The sequence below is a fragment of the Neoarius graeffei genome, chromosome 12 (genome assembly GCF_027579695.1).
Source record: "Neoarius graeffei isolate fNeoGra1 chromosome 12, fNeoGra1.pri, whole genome shotgun sequence".
Classification (NCBI taxonomy): Eukaryota; Metazoa; Chordata; class Actinopteri; order Siluriformes; family Ariidae; genus Neoarius; species Neoarius graeffei.
This window is the reverse complement of record NC_083580.1, coordinates 13,966,718-13,988,788: the sequence shown is the minus strand read 5'-3', so window position 1 is coordinate 13,988,788 and position 22,071 is coordinate 13,966,718. Positions and strand designations below refer to the sequence as shown.

Here is a 22,071-nt window from a genome sequence, read left to right as displayed (position 1 = left end):
ACTTTGTTTCATTTATTATGGCTTACTGATTACTGTTTATAGTATTTTTTTAAAAATATTGAAACGTTTCATTATTTTCAAGCCGTTTTTGGTTTACAGCATTTCTTTATACGTATATTGCCACATTCACTGGATATGAGCAATTGTGCACTCTGATTGGCTACTCTATTACTAGGATATCAGCTCATATACCCTGAGTCGAGAAAAACAAAATGGCGGAGAACCAACCGAGGATGAAATAAAAATGCTACTCGACAACAAAACCCACAAAAATACAAAAAGAAAGCAACAAAATATGGAATGAAAGTATTTGATGGTAAGAACGTATCTCTTTTTTTTTAAAGAATTATTATTATAGCACTTTTCACAAAATGCTACCGTCATTTCGCCGGTTTGTTTATTATTCTAAGCGGAAATTATTTTGTCGGACGTTTTGCATAAAGATTTTATTTATCGAATTTGCAAAAAATAAAGATAAAAATGCTCTGTTTCTCAACATCCAGTGAATGTGGATAGAATAAAACAGTTATTCCACTCAATCTCGTCGTACATGGCTTATAGCCAACTCGACACTACATGCCTTGTCGGCTATCAGCTCATGTACAACTCGAGTTTGTGGAATAACTTAAAATTATATATATATATACACATGTGTGTGTATGGAGAGAGAGAGACACAGTTTTAGAATATAAATATATTTATATATAAAGATCAATTATATTCCAAACTTCCAGTATTTTGGAATATAAATATAAAGTTGTATGTTGAAAGGGGAGGTCTGCAGTAGGTCATAGTCTTGTCTTCCTTGTCTTGACATGACAATCAACCCCCATTAATATAATATAACCTGTGTGTGTGTGTGTGTACACAGTTCATTAGGCATGAAACTAAATCAGCTTTCTGTTAAATGAAGGTGCCTTGTCATACTAAACTGTGAGTAAATCGACGTCTTAATGCAGCAGTTACAAATGAAGTTTGTTTACAGCACTAATATAATTACAGTACGTACTTGTAATGAAGATAATGAAGAAAGGATTTTTAAAATCATTGAACGGTTGATCTCTAATGGCAATTCTTTTTGTTCAGAAGCAAATAAAGACATGGCTTTTTTTTTTTTTACAGAGATTATGAATGATGTGATCAAGAAGGTGAAGAAGAAGGGAGAATGGAAGGTAAGCCTGATCGATTCACTAAGCAAATTATATTGATCGTTAACGTTTGGGTCACATCATGCTGCGTTTCTTTAAATCAGTAATTTTAGTTCAATAATTCGACAGTGAAATTTTCCTGCATGTTTTATACTGTTAAAATTTTCTGAAATGCTTTTTTTTTTAATCTCGTACAATACTGTACATACACTCACTGTCCATTTTAATAAGAACACTTGTTCACCTGCTCATTGAGGCACTTAACCAAACACCCATGTGACAGCAGCACAACGCATAAAATCACGCAGATACTGTACAAATCAAGAGCTCCGGTTAATGTTCACTTCAAACATCAGAATGGGGAAAATTGTGGTCTCAAAGTGTGACTTTCGCTATGGCATGGGTGTTGGTTTGAGCCAGATAGGCTGGTTTGACTGTTTCAGAATTTGCTGATCTCCTGGGGTTTTCCACGCACAACAGTCTCTAGAGCTTACACAGAATGAACGACAGTTATGTGGGTGGAAACACCTTGTTGATGAGAGAGAATGACTGGACTAGTTTGAGCTGACGGGAAGTCTATAGTAACTCAAATAATCACTCTTTATACCCATGGTGCACAGAAAAGCAATTCAGAATGCACAACATATCAAACCTTGAGGTGGATGGGCTACAACAGCAGAAGACCACATCAGGTTCCACTGCTGTCAGCCAGGAACAGGAATATGAGGCTATCCTGGGCACAGAATCACAAAAACTGGACAGCTGAAGATTAGAAAACAAATCACCTGGACTTTTTCCAGTCTTCAACTGTCCAGTTCCAGCAAGTCTGTGCCCATATTCCTGTTCTTGGCTTTGGCCGACTGAGTGGAAACTGATATGGTCTTCTGCTGTTGTAGCCCATCGACCTCAAGGCTCAATGTTTTGCGTATACTGAGATGCTTTTCTGCTCACCACATTTGTAAAGAATGATTATATGAGTTGCTATATCCTTTCTGGCAGCTCAAACCAATCTGGCCATTTTCCTCTGGCCTCTCTTATCAGCAAGACGTTTGCATCCACAGAGCTGTCACTCACTCAATGTTTTTTTTTTTGTTTTTCGCACCATTCTGTGTAAACGCTAGAGACTGTTATGTGTGAAAACCCCGGGAGATCAGCAGTTTCTGAAATACTCAAATCAGTCCATCTAGCTCAAACCAACACCCATGCTACAGTGAAAGTTGCACTTTGAGATCACAATTTTTCCCATTCTGATGTTTGAAGTGAAGCTCTTGATTTGTATCTACATGATATTATGCAGGGGCGGCACGGTGGTGTAGTGGTTAGCGCTGTTGCCTCACAGCAAGATGGTCCGGGTTCAAGCCCCGTGGCCGGCGAGGGCCTTTCTGTGTGGAGTTTGCATGTTCTCCCCGTGTCCGCGTGGGTTTCCTCTGGGTGCTCCGGTTTTCCCCACAGTCCAAAGACATGCAGGTTAGGTTAACTGGTGACTCTAAATTGACCGTAGGTGTGAATGTGAGTGTGAATGGTTGTCTGTGTCTATGTGTCAGCCCTGTGATGACCTGGCGACTTGTCCAGGGTGTACCCCGCCTTTCGCCCGTAGTCAGCTGGGATAGGCTCCAGCTTGCCTGTGACCCTGTAGAACAGGATAAAGCGGCTACAGATAATGAGATGAGATGAGATGATTTTATGCATTGTGCTGCTGCTGCCATGTGATTGGCTGATTAGAGAACTGCATAAAACAGCAGGCGTATGGATGTTCAAGTGGACAACAAATCTATTTTCGTTTATTTTAACCAATTTTTATAGTTATTGTCCTCCTGTATTTTTAGTTATGTTTCTCCACAATTATTAATAGCTTAACAATAAACTATACAATGAAATTCTTGTCAAGTGGTGTTGCTAAATTAGTTGCCAAGCCTTGGCCCATGTTCACAGTAGCAAACGACAGTGCAATGACAATGGGAAGGAACAACGTGGCAGCATGACAAGGGACGTTTGAATTAAGATTTTCTAGATTTTGCAAATCTTGAATGATTCTTCTGAGAATCCTTTGGCGCATGTGGTCCAGTGTTTCTATTTGGACTTAGTTCCCATTTGCTGTTTGATCTTATAACCATGATTTTGTTTTGTCTTCTCATATATGACCTTTCAATAAATGTATACTCAGCAAAAATAAAAACTTGACACTCATTATTTTTCAAATAGTGTTTAGAAACTTTTCTTGAAAGAGTTCTTGTTGTGATTATGGTTAAATGCATTGTCAAGGGCATGACGTCACACATTCATTCTACTGGTCGGGCCTACGTAGCACGTGCGAGAGCACTGCACGCTAAAATCACGTTTCCACGTGACACAAGTGACGTGACCTATTGATACACGTGCAATTGATCTCACGGTAGCAGAGTAGAGTGTCATCTCAGAAAAACAAGGTTTTATGGTTAATTATTCGTTAATTTGCAATGCCACGACTGTCAAACGTTCAGCGTGAACGTGCCATTGGCATGCTGAATACGGGAACATCCGTCACTGACGTTGCGAGGGTTATGGGATGCAGTCGACAGACCATCCATAATCTCCAGACACGCCTCCATCAAACTGGCACCACAGCCGACCGTAAGGAACCCTCCACAGAACTTGCAGGAGCTTGGTGCCATGTTGGTACAAATATGGCGGCGCATTCCCCAAGCTGTGTTCAGACGCATCATCCAATCCATGAGGAGACGTTGTATTGCAGTTGTGAACGCCCATGGAGGACACACCCGATATTGACATGATTTCATTAAGTTGTGACTCACAGTTTTTGATCATGGACATTGTCGTCGCATTTCCGGTGGAACCGATTCCATGACAAACATGATCTGTATGCTATAGCATCTTTAATGACAAGATAATTAAATACAATCGTTATTTCAAACCTATTTTCCAAAATGTTCAAATTATTGACTTTGAAACGAGTGTAAAGTTTTTATTTTTGTTGAGTATATATAAAGAAAAATCAAGCTTGGAATGAAGTAGCAGAGATCATTGGTGCCTCTGGAGTGTGGACGTCGCTATTACAATTCACTTGCTTTGCTAATCTGCAAAGTGTAGCACGTAAAGTAACATGCAAATTAAACAACCAGTTTTCACACTGATTAGTGCGTTATTTACAGTGGTGCTTGAAAGTTTTTGAACCCTTTAGAATTTTTTATATTTCTACATAAATATGACCTAAAACATTATCAGATTTTCACACGAGTCCTAGAAGTAGATAAAGAGAACCCAGTTAAACAAATGAGACAAAAATATTATACTTGGTTATTTATTTATTTATTGAGGAAAATGATCCAATGTTACAGATCTGTGAGTGGCAAAAATTTGTGAACCTCTAGGATTATCAGTTAATTTGAAGGTGAAATTAGAGTCAGGTGTTTTCAATCAATGGGATGACAATCAGGTGTGAGTGGGCACCCTGTTTTATTTAAAGAACAGGGATCTATCAAAGTCTGATCTTCACAACACGTTTGTGGAAGTGTATCATGGCACAAACAAAGGAGATTTCTGAGGACCTCAGAAAAAGCGTTGTTGATGCTCATCAGGCTGGAAAAGGTTACAAAACTATCTCTAAAGAGTTTGGACTCCACCAATCCACAGTCAGACAGATTGTGTACAAATGGAGGAAATTCATGACCATTGTTACCCTCCCCAGGAGTGGTTGACCAACAAAGATCACTCCAAGAGCAAGGCGTGTAATAGTCAGTGAGGTCACAAAGGACCCCAGGGTAACTTCTAAGCAACTGAAGGCCTCTCTCACATTGGCTCATGTTAATGTTCATGAGTCCACCATCAGGAGAACACTGAACAACAATGGTGTGCATGGCAGGGTTGCAAGGAGAAAGCCACTGCTCTCCAAAAAGAACATTGCTGCTCATCTGCAGTTTGCTGAAGATCATGTGGACAAGCCAGAAGGCTACTGGAAAAATGTTTTGTGGACGGATGAGACCAAAATAGAACTTTTTGGTTTAAATGAGAAGCGTTATGCTTGGAGAAAGGGAAACACTGCATTCCAGCATACGTAAGAACCTTATCTGTGAAACGTGGTGGTGGTAGTATCATGGTTTGGGCCTGTTTTGCTGCATCTGGGCCAGGACGGCTTGCCATCATTGATGGAACAATGAATTCTGAATTATACTAGAAAATTCTAAAGGAAAATGTCAGGGCATCTGTCCATGAACTGAATCTCAAGAGAAGGTGGGTCATGCAGCAAGACAATGACCCTTAGCACACGAGTCGTTCTACCAAAGAATGGTTAAAGAAGAAGAAAGTTAATGTTTTGGAATGGCCAAGTCAAAGTCCTGACCTTAATCCAATCGAAACGTTGTGGAAGGACCTGAAGCGAGCAGTTCATGTGAGGAAACCCACCAACATCCCAGAGTTGAAGCTGTTCTGTACGGAGGAACGGGCTAAAATTCCTCCAAGCCGGTGTGCAGGACTGATCAACAGTTACCGGAAACGTTTAGTTGCAGTTATTGCCGCACAAGGGGGTCACACCAGATACTGAAAGCAAAGGATCACATACTTTTACCACTCACAGATATGTAATATTGGATCATTTTCCTCAGTAAATAAATGACCAAGTATAATATTTTTGTCTCATTTGTTTAACCAAGTTCTCTTTATCTACTTTTAGGACTTGTGTGAAAATCTGATGATGTTTTAGGTCATATTTATGCAGAAATATAGAAAATTCTAAAGGGTTCACAAACTTTCAAGCACCACTGTAATTTGTGTTCAGTAAGTTAGCTTTAGAAGCTTTACATTGAGACAGACTACACGTCATACAAGTGACTTGTTGCTTGCTAACGTGAACACAGGATTATTTTCTGGCCATGTTCATGAACTTAATATTGTGTTTCTATGCCTAACCCATATCTTGCCTCTTTAGGCTCTGGTGGTGGACCAGCTGAGCATGAGGATGCTTTCCTCCTGCTGCAAGATGACTGACATTATGACAGAGGGCATCACAAGTACATCCTTTTAATACAATACTCTCACTTATAACTGCAAAACGGAAAAACTTATTTTAGCCCATTGTAACTGGCAATTTAGAAAAAGGCCGTGACTTCTAAGTTAAAGGAATACTAGCAAGTCTGACGCGTATTAATAATTAGCATTGTAAAGACTTTCTGAACATGAGAGCAACATCGTGGAAAGTAAACGTGGTTTCTGTGGTTCCGCTTCAAGACTCACATGACTACATTGGTTTAAAAAACAAAACAAAAAAACCCACACACCACAAATTTACCCTTCTCAAGAATCTCTGAAAAGATAACTGATACAGATTTAGAGCTCATTTCACAAATACCTTTGACAGAAGATTTCAAAGCTTTCTCCAAAAACATCCTTCATAAGTTTTTATTGGTGTCCCAGTAACTGCTCTTCCATTGACAGTGAGCTGCTTTAAAGAATGCGCCTCTGGTGTGAAACAGTGCTCTGCTTCATATCTGAATACACACTGCTCTCAGATGACATTATGTAGCTTTAAAGATGATCACAAGTCTTTGTTGAATATTAAAAAGGAATAAATCAACAAATTATGTTCAGCTGGGCTGCCAACTCTCACGCACTGAGCGTGAGACACATGCATTTGATTGTCTTCACACGCTCACACGCCATACCTCCGATTTCTCACGCTAGAAAAAAATCTAGTTTATCTATCTGATCGAGGCTACCTATTGCGTCGCGCCAACCACTTGCGATTGATCAATTACGCCTTATGCACGGCTAAACAGGCAGAGAGGTGTTCCCTTCTGTACACACTCCCCTATGGTAGGTGGCGCATCTAATGATGCTGCACTCACCAGAAGTTGGATAATTGCCTACCATCAATTTAGAGGAATAGGAGAGAGAAGAAGGTATCCAAGTTGAAGACGGGTGTCTCAGACAGGTTTGTACATATGCACGCCAATGTATGGTGTTACTGGCGTAATTATGAACTTATATAAAGTTTCTGAATCGTTTTAGCCTATAAGTGTTGTGAGAATATTTAATGCCATATCGAGAGCTGTGTACTAGGCCTGCTAAATCATTATAGGCCTACTGCCGTGCCACAGCCTCTATCTTCCCCAACAAGCAGCACGGGAGAGCACCTCCTTAGCACACGGTTATTAAGGTGCATTTTTAGTTTGTTTACTGTATGTTATCATACTTTATGACTTTATTTGAAGCCATACTGGAAATGTTGTAAAATAAAGCAAGTAAGAGATAATATTACAAATGCAAGAAGAGCCATTAGCCACCATACCGTACCTATTGTTTATTTACAGGGTATTTATTTTTAATTATTTATGATGTATGTAATTGCTCAGTTAAAGTAAATAAAGCATGGTCACCTGTAATATCAAAGAACTTGAACTTGTGAATAATAAAAAAAAGACAGAACAATATACTGAGGAGACAGGGTTTCAAAGAGGGCAAGACAGGTAGAGAATATTTGTCAGATAACAGGCCCTGGTGAATGCTCTATTACTAATAAGAAACATAGATAAGAAATAAATTAATAAGAAATATATTAATATAGCTTATTTAAGTATGACCAAAATTTTTAAGCCCAACTTTGTGTGCACATTCCCACCTATGGCCAAGGTTCAGCTTTTTGTGTTTCAATACTGTTCAAACTTAACCATTTTAATGTTTCTTGTAGCACATGCACATTTTGCTTACTGTTTAAGCATTTTATTTGTTCTTTTGCTGTTGATATTTTTCCCCATGCCAATCTTCTGCTGAACCCAGTGTGTGGAAAGCCCTTAAATGCATAATGAATAGTCAGTGAGGGACAATCTTATTTTTTGCAACAGTTATTAAAAACTTAACATTTAGTTTCAATTCAGAAGGTGTTTAGGCTTAGCTGATGAAATATTTTCAAACATGAACTTGCCTTTAAATCTGAAACACAGGTCTATAGGGCTACAGGAACATTGGCAGTCATCTGTAGTTTTCTAGTGTGGGGGCCTTTAAGCCAAAACTTGGTGCTTTTGTTGGCCACGAGCTGAAGGCCTGGCAAGTCAGGGTGTGTAAGAATGTAGGTATGGCACAGCAGGCCACTCCAAAAATCCACCAGAATGCAGGAACATCTACTAAATCCAAAATCTCAACCCACCCCATTGTCCATCTCTAGCTGGACGACCCACAAACAAAACACCAGAATGCAGGGGGACAAGTGAATATCAAACTGAATACAAAATTCCCACTTACTGCATGGTGTGCGGAAAAATTTTGCCGTCGACCCCCCCACCAAAAAAATCTCACTCCAAGGAATTTCGAAAAGTTGGCAGCCCTGTGTTCAGTAGGCTAGTCTAGATGTTGGAATGATATGTATTAAATATATTTTATGGATATCTTATATTATTCTATCCACATTCACTGGATATGAGTAATTGTGTGCTCTGATTGGCTACTTTACTACTAGGATATCAGCTCATATACCATGAGTAGAGAAAAACAAAATGGCAGAGCACAACAAGTCAGATATATCACTTTGTTATCAAGTATTTAAAAGAAACAGAAATAGCGAAAAGAATATAGTTTCCCCCCCCCCCCCCCCCCCCCCCCCATACCTGCTCTTGTTCCAAACTCCAGCCCAGTCGGTCACAGTAATGCACCTTTAAGTTGGTTTGCCAACCACCAAGAAAAAAAAAAAAGAAGAAAGGAAAATGGCGGAGCGTGTTGCTGAGCGGCGGCACGGTGGTGTAGTGGTTAGCGCTGTCGCCTCACAGCAAGAGGGTCCAGGTTTGAGCCCCGTGGCCGGCGAGGGCCTTTCTGTGTGGAGTTTGCATGTTCTCCCCGTGTCCGCATGGGTTTCCTCCGGGTGCTCCGGTTTCCCCCACAGTCCAAAGACATGCAGGTTAGGTTAACTGGTGACTCTAAATTGACCGTAGGTGTGAATGTGAGTGTGAATGGTTGTCTGTGTCTATGTGTCAGCCCTGTGATGACCTGGCGACTTGTCCAGGGTGTACCCTGCCTTTCGCCCGTAGTCAGCTGGGATAGGCTCCAGCTTGCCTGCGACCCTGTAGAACAGGATAAAGCGGCTAGAGATAATGAGATGAGGTGTTGCTGAGCCAACCAAGGATGAAATAAACACTATACTTGAAAACAACCCCCCCCCAAAATACAAAAAAAAGCAACAAAATATGGAATGAAAGTATTTGATGGTTAGAATGTATCTTTTTTTATTTTTCAAGAATTATTATTATTATTTTTATTTTTATTATAGCATTTTTCACAAATTGCTAGTCATTTTGCCATTTTGTTTACATTCTAAGCGGAAATTATTTTGTTGGACGTTTTGTATAAAGTTTTTATTTATCAAATTTGCAAAAAATAAAAATGCTCTGGTTCTCAAAATCCAGTGAATGTGGATAGAATAAAATATTTATTCCACTCAAGCTTGTCGTACATGGCTTATAGCCAACTTGATGCTACGGGCTTCATCGACTATCAGCTCATATACAACTCGATTTTGTAGAATATCTGTTAATTAGTATGAGCGGTGGCATTGGAGGAATTATATGTCATTAAACATCTACCCTTTTATGCATCCATTATAAGTGAGCTTCTTTAACAAAAAAAGAAACATGCTTCCCAGTACAGGTAAATGTCTTAAATGTCCTTGTTTATATGATAATTTCCTTTATGCTGTAGATTGCAATGGAAAGGGACTACATTGGAAGACGATAGCAAATGAATGATGTCACACAGTCCTTCTTTTGTTTTCTCTCTATCGATTGGTTTGTATTCTTTTCTTTAGTTGTGGAGGACATCAACAAGCGGAGAGAGCCTTTACCCACCTTGGAGTCCATTTATCTCATCACCCCTACTGAGAAGGTATGAACTTCATTTCCATCAGCAAGGCAGGACCCTTGTACAAAATCAAACCAAATGATAAACAAACATGCAGATGGTGCTGGCATAGCACACCCACCCACCCACGCAGAGACTCAACCCATAGCTATACGACGTACATCAACCAGACTCAAAAGCACTTCAGCTCCGGCTGTTATTCTCACCCCCCCCAACATGTCTATCTTTAGTCAATCAGTGGGGAGAAAGTCTGTTCACACAGCTCACACTGACCATATGTCACGTACTGTATGAAGCGCCACATCACCAAACACAGTATTGACTCATCCGACACTAACAATCTCCGGTTCTGCATTACCATGGGCTACCGCGGCTGCTATGGCAACATGCATGCTCATGTATTTACAGTGCATGCTCATGCACATTTGCACCTGTACCCTTAACACTTATTTCCTTATCTTTTTCCAGTCTGTGCAGACACTCATTAGTGACTTCAAGGATCCTCATTCGTCAAAATACAGAGCAGCTCATGTGTTCTTCACTGATTGTGAGTATACATACAGTAAATATACATGCTAGCAGGGTACAGAGTGCATATAGGCATCTGAGTACGTTAAGAAACAGCAAATAAAGACTAATTAAATACTTTAAAAGGTTGCTACTTACAGTGCCTTGCAAAAGTATTCATCCCCCTTGGTGTTTGTCCTGTTTTGTCGCATTACAAGCTGGAATTAAAATGGATTTTTGGGGGTTAGCACCATTTGATTTACGCAACATGCCTACCACTTTAAAGGTGCACATTGGTTTTTTTTATTGTGACACAAACAATAATTATGATGAAAAAACAGAAATCTGGAGTGTGCATAGGTATTCACCCCCTTCAAATTCAATACTTTGTAGAGCCACCTTTTGCTACAATTACAGCTGCAAGTCTCTTGGGGTATGTCTGTAGTAGCTTAACACATCTAGCCACTGGTATTGTTGCCCATTCCTCAAGGCAAAACTGCTCCAACTCTTTCAAGTTAGATAGGTTGCATTGGTGTACAGCAATCTTCAAGTTATGCCACAGATTCTCAATTGGATTGCGGTCTGGGCTTTGATTAGGCCATTCCAAGACATTTAAATGTTTCCCTTTAAACCACTCCAGTGTAGCTTTAGCAGTATGTTTAGGGTCATTGTCCTGCTAGACCATGAACCTTCATCCCAGTCTGAAACCTCTGGCTGACTCAAACAGGTTTTCCTCCAGAATTGCCCTGTATTTAGTGCCATCCATCTTTCCTTCAGTCCTGACCAGCTTTCCTGTCCCTGCAGATGAAAAACATGCCCACAGCATGATGCTGACACCACCATGCTTCATTGTAGGGATGGTGTTCTCAGGGTGTTGGGTTTGCGCCACACATGGTGTTTCCCATGATGGCCAAAAAGTTCAATTTTTGTCTCATTTGACCAGAGAATCTTCTTCCATGTGTTTGGGGAGTCTGCCACATGCTGTTGAGAAAACTCCAAACATGTTTTCTTCAGCAATGGCTTTTTTTCTGGCCACTCTTCCATAAAGCCCTGCTCTGTGGAGTGTACAGCTTAAAGTGGTCCAATGGACAGATACTCCCATCTCTGCTATAGATCTTTGCAGCTCCTTCAGTGTTATCTTTGGTGTCTTTGTTGCATCTCTGATTAATGCGTTCCTTGCCCGGTCTGAGAGTTTCGGTGGGCGGCCTTCTCTTGTCAGGTTTGTAATGGCGACATATTCATTCAATTTTGCTATAATGGATTTAATGGTGCTCCGTGGGATATTCAAAGTTTGGGATACGTTTTATAACCCAACCCTGATCTATACTTCTCCACAACTTTGTCTCTGACCTGTTTGGAATGCTCCTTGGTTTTCATGTTGTTTGCTTTGTAGTGTTGCAGAGTCAGGGTTCTTCCAGAACAGGTTGATTTATACAGACATCATGTGACGGATCATGTGACACTTTGATTGCACACAGGTGGATCTTAATCAACTAATTATGTGACTTATGAAGTGAATTGGTTGGACCAGCTCTTATTTAGAGGTTTCATACGAAAGGGGGTGAATACTTGTGCACACTCCAGATTTCTGTTTTTTCATCTTAATTATTGTTTGTGTCACAATAAAAAAAACAATGTTCACCTTTCAAGTGGTAGACATGTGAATATCAAATGGTGCTAACCCCCCAAAAATCCATTTTAATTCCAGCTTGTAATGCGACAAAACAGGACAAACACTAAGGGGGATGAATACTTTTGCAAGACACTGTAATTATTGGGGTGTGAATCTCTCACTTTCAGATGATGTGTAAGACATCGCAGTGCAATATGGGACAGTTCAACAAGTAACGATTCGAATCTGAAGTGCAGTTTACGAATTCACTAAATGATTTTGTTTCAGGCCCGATCCAGTATGATTTAATGAACAAGCTATGTTTATTGCTTTAATTTTCATTTTCAACTATAAGTGGATAAAAAGTACAAGATGTTATTGTTTAATCTCGCCATTCTGTTGCTCGTTCTTGTTCTATTTCTCTCCCTCTCTCTCTCTCTCAATACACACATGCACAAGCTGGAGAGTGCAAATTGATTTTTGATATCATAATTTTTCTGTTCTCTACCATTTGGATTGTGGCTTGTAAACTTATATACCTGTATTGTAGATTGTTGTACTGATTTTCCAATTTGAATCATTTTCCCCCCATATCCTTATTAATAATTCATTGTTTTTGCCAGAAACCAATTATGGACCATGGGGAATTTCATATATATTATGTTTTCGAGATATTGTGTTGTTCTGTGTCAGAAACTCTTGTGTATATGTTAGTATAACATGAAAATGGAACACTGTAACTGAAGTTTTGTGATCTGCAGCTTGCCCAGATCCGTTATTCAATGAACTGGTGAAGAGTCGTGCTGCAAAGTGCATCAAGTCCTTGAATGAGATTAACATTGCCTTCCTGCCATATGAGTCGCAGGTAAGAAATGCAGAAAAGTACTATGAAAGCGAAAGCAGTACTACGTATTAACGAAGTAAATTGCCCTCCATTTCTCCCAAATTAGTCACTCACAATTCACATCAAGAAGGTAAAGACGATTTTGGGTGGCCTAATGCCTACTGATGCATAATTAGTAGTAATTATAGTAACAGTCATAGTAGCAACACAAGGAAGCAACAAACATAAAAAGATCAAAAACCCCAATTCCAAAAAAGTTGGGACGCTGTGTAAACTGGAAATAAAAACAGAATGTGAAGATTTGCAAATCATGGAAAGCCAATATTTCATTGAAAATAGTACTGTAGGTGCATTTGGTAATTGAGTGATCAATCTCATTAAATCTGAAGGTTAATAATTAAATTATTAAATTGAATCAGTCTCATTGAATCGTTTTCATTGAATCAGTCTCATATCATTAAATCACTCATGGAATCAGTCTCATTAATCAGTCTCATTAATTAATACCATTAATTTTGGTGCTTAATAATAAATTACCAAACAGCTAAATTATGGTATATTCCAAATTATTATGATCACTTACCATATTACATAAATCATATGCACCTTTGAATTCTTGGAGATTGGGGACTTCAAAGATATTGGAACACAAATAAACACACAGTTTCAATAATAAATGAATTTATTATAACAAAGATAAAAATGAATAATGTCAGTTGAAATATATACAAACAGTGAGATGTGTGTGTGTGTGTGTGTGTGTGTGTGTGTGTGTGTGTGTGTGTGTGTGTTGTGGTGAAGACAAAAGATTAGTTTTGTGTGCTAATTAAGATGTGTTTGTGTGTGTGGGGCCTGGTGACCACGTGTTTCTAAGTACAGCAAGAGAGTTAGCTTTGGTTGCTAATTGAGATGTACTGGCCACGTGTTGAGCCACAGGTTAGCCTTGTGTCGCCAGCTAAGACAAAGAAATGCTAGCTAAGATGTGTTTTTGTGTGTGAGGCCTGGTGAGCTAGCTTTGGTTGCTAATTAAACAAAAGAATTAGCCGTATGTGGCTAGCAAAGGGGGGGTGTCACCACGTGGGGTTTGAGAACAAAGGATTTAGCTCTGGTTGCTAGCTAAGATGTGTTGGCCACGTGTGGTGACACAGATTAGCCTTGTGTCGCTAGCTAAGACAAAGGAATGCTAGCTAGCATGTGTTTGTGTGTGAAAGGCCTGGTGACCACGTGGTAAGGCCTATGGCCTAGCAAAAGAAAGGCTAGCGTGGGATGCTAACTGAGGTGTGTTTGAGTGTGTGAGGCCTGGTGAGCTAGCTTTGGTTGCTAATTAGACAAAAGAATTAGCCGTATGCTAATTTCACTAGCTTATAATAGTACTAAATCCACTGAAATCTTGATGGGGTCAAGATGTGTAATAAGGAAATTGAAGATGTTAGTAAGGAATAAAGAGAAGCATGCACAGCCTATCTATTAAACAATTGAGAGATTAAAACAAAATAAAAATTAATTCAGTACCCTGATGGTCAGCAGTGTACACATTTAAACCGTTCCTGGGTTTAAATTCACACTTCTTCATAAAAGCTAATTCCTAAGACTAGGTTTTTATGCCCAAAATTGCCAGTCTTACTCAGTATTTTGCCTCTACGCAAAATTATGAAGAGATGTTCCGAGACGTTTGGAGTTTCACCATTGTGAAGCACGTGAGTCGCTCCGTGAAGCAGAGGATCTCTTGGTCCGACGCGTGGTCGCTCGTGATGAAAGAAAGTCTCTGATCAAAATAATGTGCACAGCGCTTTAATTAGGAGGAATTTGATCGCTCCTAACTTTAAATTAAAACTGCTTTGAGCGGCAGTTTGGTAACGTTACTGATAGACAAACAAAACCGGTTGTAATTCTATCTGAGTTTAAAAATTGCGCGATCTTAGAGTCTACCGTGGCCAAAGGTAAACAAAGAAATCGCGTTAAATCGAGGATCTTGCAAGAAAGAGAAGAAAAGACGTCTATCTTGGGTGTTCGGCGGAGCAAATCCTCTTTGTATCCAGACGGCTTGGAGTCCAGACGGAAAGAGGAGGAAGCGGAAACGTGTTCCGTTACTTATGCCTTCATGGTGGATGTGACGTTGGTGATCCCGCCCCGGCGTGACGCAGATCAACGCAGAAGCTGGTGATAGGAGTTGTAGTCCTTAAAGGGACTGTGTTGTAGTTCTTAGACGGACTGTGTTACCTATAGTACAAAGACAGCATATCGAATGTTGAAACTGAGAAATTTGTTTGTTTTTTTTGGAAAAATATATGCTCAATTTGATGTCAGCAACACATTTCAGAAAAGTTCGGACAGGGGCAACAAAAGACTGAAAAAGATGTGTAATGTGGGAAAAAAAACCTAACTTCATGAATTGGCAACAGGTCAATAACATGATTGGGTATAAAAAGAGCATCCCAGAGAGCCGGAGTCTCTCAGAAGTATAGATGGCGAGGGGTTCACCGCTCTGTGAAAGACTGTGTGGGCAAACAGTGCAACAATTTAAGAATAACGTTCCTCAATGTAAAATTGCAAAAAATTTGGGGACCACATCATATATGGGACATAATATCATTAAAAGATTCAGAGAATCTGGAGAAATCTCTATAAGAGACAAGGCTGAAAACTGACATTGGATGTCTGTGATCTTCAGGCCCTCAGGTGACACTGCATTAAAAGCAGACACATGTCTGTCGTGGAAATCACTGTATGGGCTCAGGAACACTTCAGAAAACCATCGTCTGTGCAAACAGTTCATTACTGCATCCACAAATGCAAGTTAAAACCAGATATAAACAATATCCAGAAACACCACCACCTTCTCTGGGCCTGAGCTCTTATGATGAATTGAGGCGAAGTGGAAAATTGTCCCGAGGTCTGACGAATCAAAAGTAGAAATTATTTTTAGAAATCATGGACATCACATCCTCCAGGATAAAGAGGAGAGGGACCATCTGGCTTGGTATCAGTGCACAGTTCAAAAGCCAGCATCTGTGATGGTATGAGGGTGCATTAGTGCACATGACATGGGTAGCTTGTACATCTGGCAAGGCATCATTCATGCTGAATGATATATATACACATTTCAGAGCAATATGCTGCCATCCAGACAAACTCTTGTTCAGGGAAGGCTTTACTTCTTTCAGCAAAACAATGTCAAACTGCTTTCTGCACATATTAAAACTGCATAGCTCTGTAGTAAGAGAGTCCAGGTGCTAAACTGGCCTTCCTGCAGTCCAGACCTGTCTCCCATTTAAAAGATTTGGCGCATTATGAAGCGCAAAATATGACAAAGGAGACCCTGAACTGTTGAGCAACTGAAATTGTATATCAGGCAAAAATGGGACAACATTTCTCTTTCAAAACTACAGCAGTTGGTCTCCTCACTTCTCAAATGTTTAGAGCGTTGTTAAAAGTAAAGGTGATGCGACACAGTGGTAAACATGCCTCTGTCCCAACTTTTTTGAAACGTGTTGCTGACATCGAATTCAAAATGAGCATATATTTTAAAAGGAAAAAAACTAAACAAAACAATAAAATTTCCCAGTTTCAACATTTGATATCTTGTCTTTGTACTATTTTCAATGAAATCTAGGGTTTCCATGATTTGCAAGTTATCGCATTCTATTTTTATTTCAAGTTTACACAGTGTCACAACTTTTTTGGAATTGGGGTTGTAAATAAAATATTTCATGATGTCCCTTACTGCTTAATACTAAATATGTTACTTATTTCGGCATCAATATTCACGAGTACCAAAAACATTTACTCATTTGGAAAAAATAGGTTCAATGCATCCCTGTGTGTAATAATAGTGATAGAAAGAGTAATATTAACAGTAGTAATAGTGGTAGTATTAACAAAGAGTAGTAGTAGGAGGAGGAGTAAATCAGAAATGTTTTATTCTGACTAAAGAGGATTTCAGGAAGAGAAACACGGCAGTAATGTATGGTCAATCACAGACAATGACTCATTGTCAGATATGAAGAGTTCCAGAGCTATAAGGCTCTAAGGCAGTCTGACCCACCATGCTTTGCTTCTGATGTTGTCTGCGATGATTAATTCAATGGAGTCAGAGTCGCTCCTGGCGTGCTTTGCTCCTGGCGTGATGCTACAACTTACGTCTGGACAAACCAGCCTTTTCCGAGACACGCCATTGGCTAATGCACTGCCTGATCACCAATGAGAGAGGGTTAAGAGGGGAAAAGGAAAGGGTCTTCAAAGAGAACTCGATGCTGAACAGAAGGACGGTCATCTGAGCGAACAGAGTTGGGGGAGGGGATGGTGAGGAAGCACAGCACACTGCTCCAGAGAAAGGGAGAAAACAAGACTGCAAGGGAGATGAAACGTACGAGAGGCTTAGGAAACAAAGACAGGAAGGAAAGGCTGGAGTCTCAGTGTGCCACTGCAGATTGGTCTTTCAACTGCTATCACTGCATAGTGTGTTTGTGTGTGTGTGTGTGTGTGTGTGTGTGAGAGAGAGAGAGAGAGAGAGAGAGAGAGATACACAAAATCAGAGTCATGGCAGTTCAGTTCATTCAGTCATTTTTCATGTGAAGCCTGTACTGATAAATATTTATACCTGTGTATCCAGGTGTACTCTCTGGATAACCCTGACGCCTTCCAGAGTTTCTACAGCCCCCATAAGACTCAGATGAAGAACCCAGTGATGGAAAGACTAGCTGAGCAGCTGGCCACTCTGTGTGCCACGCTCAAAGAGTACCCTGCTGTCCGATACCGCGGGTGAGACACTAACACCTCAGTCCTTTCTGCTGCTTCGAGTGGTTAATATTCACCCTCACTGCATTCCGGGGAAAAAAAAAAAAGATTTATGTTGAAGGCAGTACAATTTAAAAATCTGAACTCTAATTCTATATCGCCACAGACAAAACGATCAGCACTATTGCTGATATTATACATAGAGCGGCGGCTACAATTATCGACAGTCCATAATTATCGACACCTTTTCAGGTTTACCAATAAAAAACAATGTTACAAAAGGTGAGTTTCAGTTATAACAGTTATTATCGGTTAATTAATCAACCGGAAGACCCGCCTCGCCCTTTGATCTTGTCATCTGATGACACAGCTCGTGGAATTTTTTTCAGCACGATCAGCAATTTAAGAAAACCCCGGACGTTATCATCACAGGTAAGCATGGTGGAAAGATCACGGACATGTTTTTACTTATCAAATTCACCGATATTTCATGATCTCCTTGTTGAAACCTACTTTAATTTCTTACTCTTTCATTTGACAGTCACCATTTTGTACCTAAACCCGCATTTGAGAGTCACATGATGTTTCAATAATAGTGATCACTTTCACCGGTGTCCACCATTATCGATACCCTGTGGAATTAAGTAACGTTTACGACTGTTATGGATCGATCTGTGTGTAACATTGTTTGTTGAAGTAGAAGAAGTACTTTAAAAAAAATAAAAGTGCTGTGATTTATAATTTTTTTTTCTGATTCATAACAGAATGGAATGCTTATAGAGTATTTGGAATCCGATTGCAGTAAATAGAATTAGACCAGAATTAAATTCCTAGCATATGAAAAATTACATGCTTGAAATATTCAGATTTTTCTATTTCATTCAGAAAATATTTTTTTGCAGTTTGTTGTAAATATCTAACACATATTACAAGATCAGTAGACATTTTATATTTTGGTTCGAGGAATGACATGCAACCTTTGACCTCGATTGTCATGTGATTACAATGTTGATTGCCTGCTGACATTTATTAGTAAACTACAAAACTAGAAATTAATACAAAGCAACACCGAACGATTAACAAAATGTGATCTACGAAAATACTTAAAGTGGAACAAAAATATTTTCTGACACGGGTTAAACATTATCAGTTCATTTGTTTACAAACATTAGAATTACTTCCTCATTTATGTAAGCACCGACATCGATATATTTATATAAAATATATTTTGTACTAAATATAAGTCTATGTAAAACAAATTTTAAATAAAAACTGTTTTGTTAACTTAATACCACAAACCATTTTTTTAAATTAATTAATTTATTTTTTATAAATAATCATCTGGATGTTGATAATTGTGGAACGGTGTCGATAACTGTGGACAAAGGTGTCAGTAATTGTGGAACGGTGTCACATGATCTGATATGCTAAGTAATCGGGAATCAACTCATTTCTTTTCCAGTGGAAGTTTGAGTAACTATTCATGTACAATTTACGTATTGAAAGTCTTTTCTACTTTTGCAACGGCCAAAAGATCATTAAGGTGTCGATAACTGTAGCCGCCGCTATACATGTATGTATATATGTACGTGTTCCTGTACATGATGTGTAGGATAACACGACACATTCATGGCATAAACGATGTAAACAGATCAGGAAACATGTTCGAGCCAATCCAAAGTTTCTATAGAAACAGTTGCGCTCTCATTAGCTTCAGTTTTTCCTCGTGAATAAGGTACAAACTATCGCTTGTTACTGAGAAACTCCAAAATGCAACGTACGTCAATGTTTTTTTCTTTCTTTATATTGGTTTTAAAATGGAAAGAACAGCTTTACCTCTGACTGTGAGAAAGCACCGACACTGGAGATTCCTTTCAAAAATTTTTCAATAAACATCTCCTCACAGTAAACTTCACTATATCAACAATGATACGTTTTTCTTTATTAAATAACATGCTTTTAATCTGTATATCTGTTTATTATTAGCCTTTGATTATCTAGAGTGTCGGCCAGAAATGTTTCTGTGAATGAAGTGCTACTCTTGAATTGATACATCAGAACTATACATTTCTTAAGATTTGCTTTAATGTGGTATAATCACTTTTAGGACACTTTATTTTTTTTTATATCTAGTTGCAAATAGTGCATAATTTAAAAAGAATGTGCACATAAAATAAGGCATTAGTATCGTACATTTATTGAAAGGATTATTTATCCAAAGGGTTGTGGGAATGTTATATGGTAGGTGAGTAAGAGTAGAACTTAAATGTGAGGTGAGGATTTTCGATGACGGCGTATTACGGCCAATTAATGAAAAGAAAGAAAGCGAGGGGTAATATTCTGAGGAAAAAAAACCCTCAGAATTTCCAAGATTGAAGTCATAAAATTACTAGAAAAAAAATCAGAAATTTTGATTTAAAAAAAGTCACAAATTTACTATTTGGAGAAATAGTTTGTTTATTTATTTATTTTTTGGTCAAGGAACCAGATCACTTCACTTTGGAAGATTTGCTCAACATCAGCACAGATGCCACAGCTGAGCCAAGAGTTACAGGAAATGCAGTCTTTCCTTCTCAGTCACACAATATAAAAGAATAAAGCGCGAAGAAATTTTCAACTCCATTTCCCAGAATGCACTGCAGCCAGGAAGCAGGTGATTGTTGTCTCAGAAAATTTTCCGAGTTTTTTTTCTCATAAATTTGTCATTTTTTAATCTCAGAATTTCTGAGTTTTTCCCCCATCTCAAAATTATGACTTAATCTCTAAGAATTTCAAATTTTTTTCTCATAAATTTAATGTCTTTAGTCTCAGAAATTGAGGGGGGGGGGTTTCTTGGAATACTACCCCCTCCCTCAACTCCGGCTTTTTTTTTTTAACCTACAAATTCTGTCATAGATTTCCTGCTTGTGAATACAGAAATATAAAACATAAATGTTATCATCATCATTATTATTATACCCCCGCTCTGAAGGAAGGGGGGTATATTGATTTACCTCTGTCCGTCTGTCCATCCGTATCTCCGTCTGTCCAAAACACCCTTTTCCTCAGCAACTACAAATCATGGCCACTTGGTACTTGGTACCGAACTTCAGCTTGGGGTTCTATACTGTGTATACTATTTTCAGGTCTGTCGCACATTGACTTCCTGTTTACCGACTGAATGTATTTACAAAACATGTAGGGTGGATTTACAAAATTTTCGTAACACTTTTCTCAGCAACTACAAATCACAACTGCTTGATATTTGGTATCCAGCTTCAGCTTGGGGTTCTATACAGTGTATACCGTTTTCAGGTCTGTCGCACATTGACTTCCTGTTTACCGACTGAATGTATTTACGCAACATACAGGGTGGATTTACAAAATTTTCGTAACATTTTTCTCAGCAACTACAAACTACGCTGCTCTTTACTTACTTGTTTCAAGGTTAATTATTTGTTCAAGTCAACATTCATAATAAGTGTCCTATTCCTTCAATTGCTTGCATTCTGATATAAGCGAGAGCGGGGGGGATACGTAAGTGAGCAGTAGCTCACAGTTGATCTTGTTCCATCAGTGAAATAGATTTTCGTAGTTCTAACACAATGAGAGTCTTTATATTATATTATACACTAACTGATGAGTTCTTATCCGTCTGGTGATCAAGAATCGAAGTTTCCTCACTGTTATATCCTACAGTCTGAGTGCCTGTGTATCTCTTTTCTTATCAACGCAGTGAGTACAAAGACAATGCTACTTTGGCTCAGCTGGTGCAGGACAAACTGGATGCCTACAAGGCAGATGACCCCACGATGGGAGAGGTGAGTATCTCGACTAATGGCTTCAACTTGTTGAGGCTTGTTGTAGTTGTTAGCTGTTGTGGCAAAATCTTTATCTGTACACTACACAGGGTCCTGACAAGGCTCGCTCTCAACTCATCATTCTGGATCGGGCTTTCGATCCTGTCTCGCCTGTCCTGCATGAGCTCACCTTCCAGGCCATGGGCTACGATCTGCTGCCTATTGAGAATGACGTCTACAAGTAAGACTTTGGCTTTTAACCAATCAGGAAACTTTAACAGTAAATAAAATGTTAGAAATCTTCAATAAACAATACACCTTTATTCAGGGATTGAACTGAATGCAGACTTACTTGTCAAAAGCAGGTTTAAACTGGTACTGGATGATGACTTTTAGTTTGTTGGAGTCTTATCTCTTGAAAGCAGTATAACGTTAGTCTAAAAAGAATAAGTCAAATAGTGACAGAATAGACAGCAAAAAAATTGCTGCATGGTACGAGCATGCTGTGATAGGAAAATAATCAAAGACTGATGGTGTCCCCAAGTGTTTTATTCCTCTCACACCATAGCTATTTGTTCACGCTAAAAACATTTATTTATTAAAGGACGA

General features: G+C 39.0%; 1 protein-coding gene across 7 annotated transcripts in view; it reads left to right on the top strand.

Moving 5' to 3' along the window:
• stxbp1a (syntaxin binding protein 1a) overlaps positions 1-22,071 on the top strand; it is a 94,123-nt gene that overhangs the window by 38,713 nt on the left and 33,339 nt on the right. For all 7 annotated transcript variants that reach the window (XM_060935551.1, XM_060935550.1, XM_060935549.1 and 4 more), the window contains 8 exons: positions 1,123-1,172; positions 6,070-6,151; positions 9,931-10,007; positions 10,452-10,530; positions 12,864-12,967; positions 17,559-17,707; positions 21,399-21,483; positions 21,573-21,703. In XM_060935551.1, coding sequence (XP_060791534.1) covers positions 1,123-1,172; positions 6,070-6,151; positions 9,931-10,007; positions 10,452-10,530; positions 12,864-12,967; positions 17,559-17,707; positions 21,399-21,483; positions 21,573-21,703 — 757 coding nt within the window. The remainder of the gene's footprint in view (positions 1-1,122; positions 1,173-6,069; positions 6,152-9,930; positions 10,008-10,451; positions 10,531-12,863; positions 12,968-17,558; positions 17,708-21,398; positions 21,484-21,572; positions 21,704-22,071) is intronic.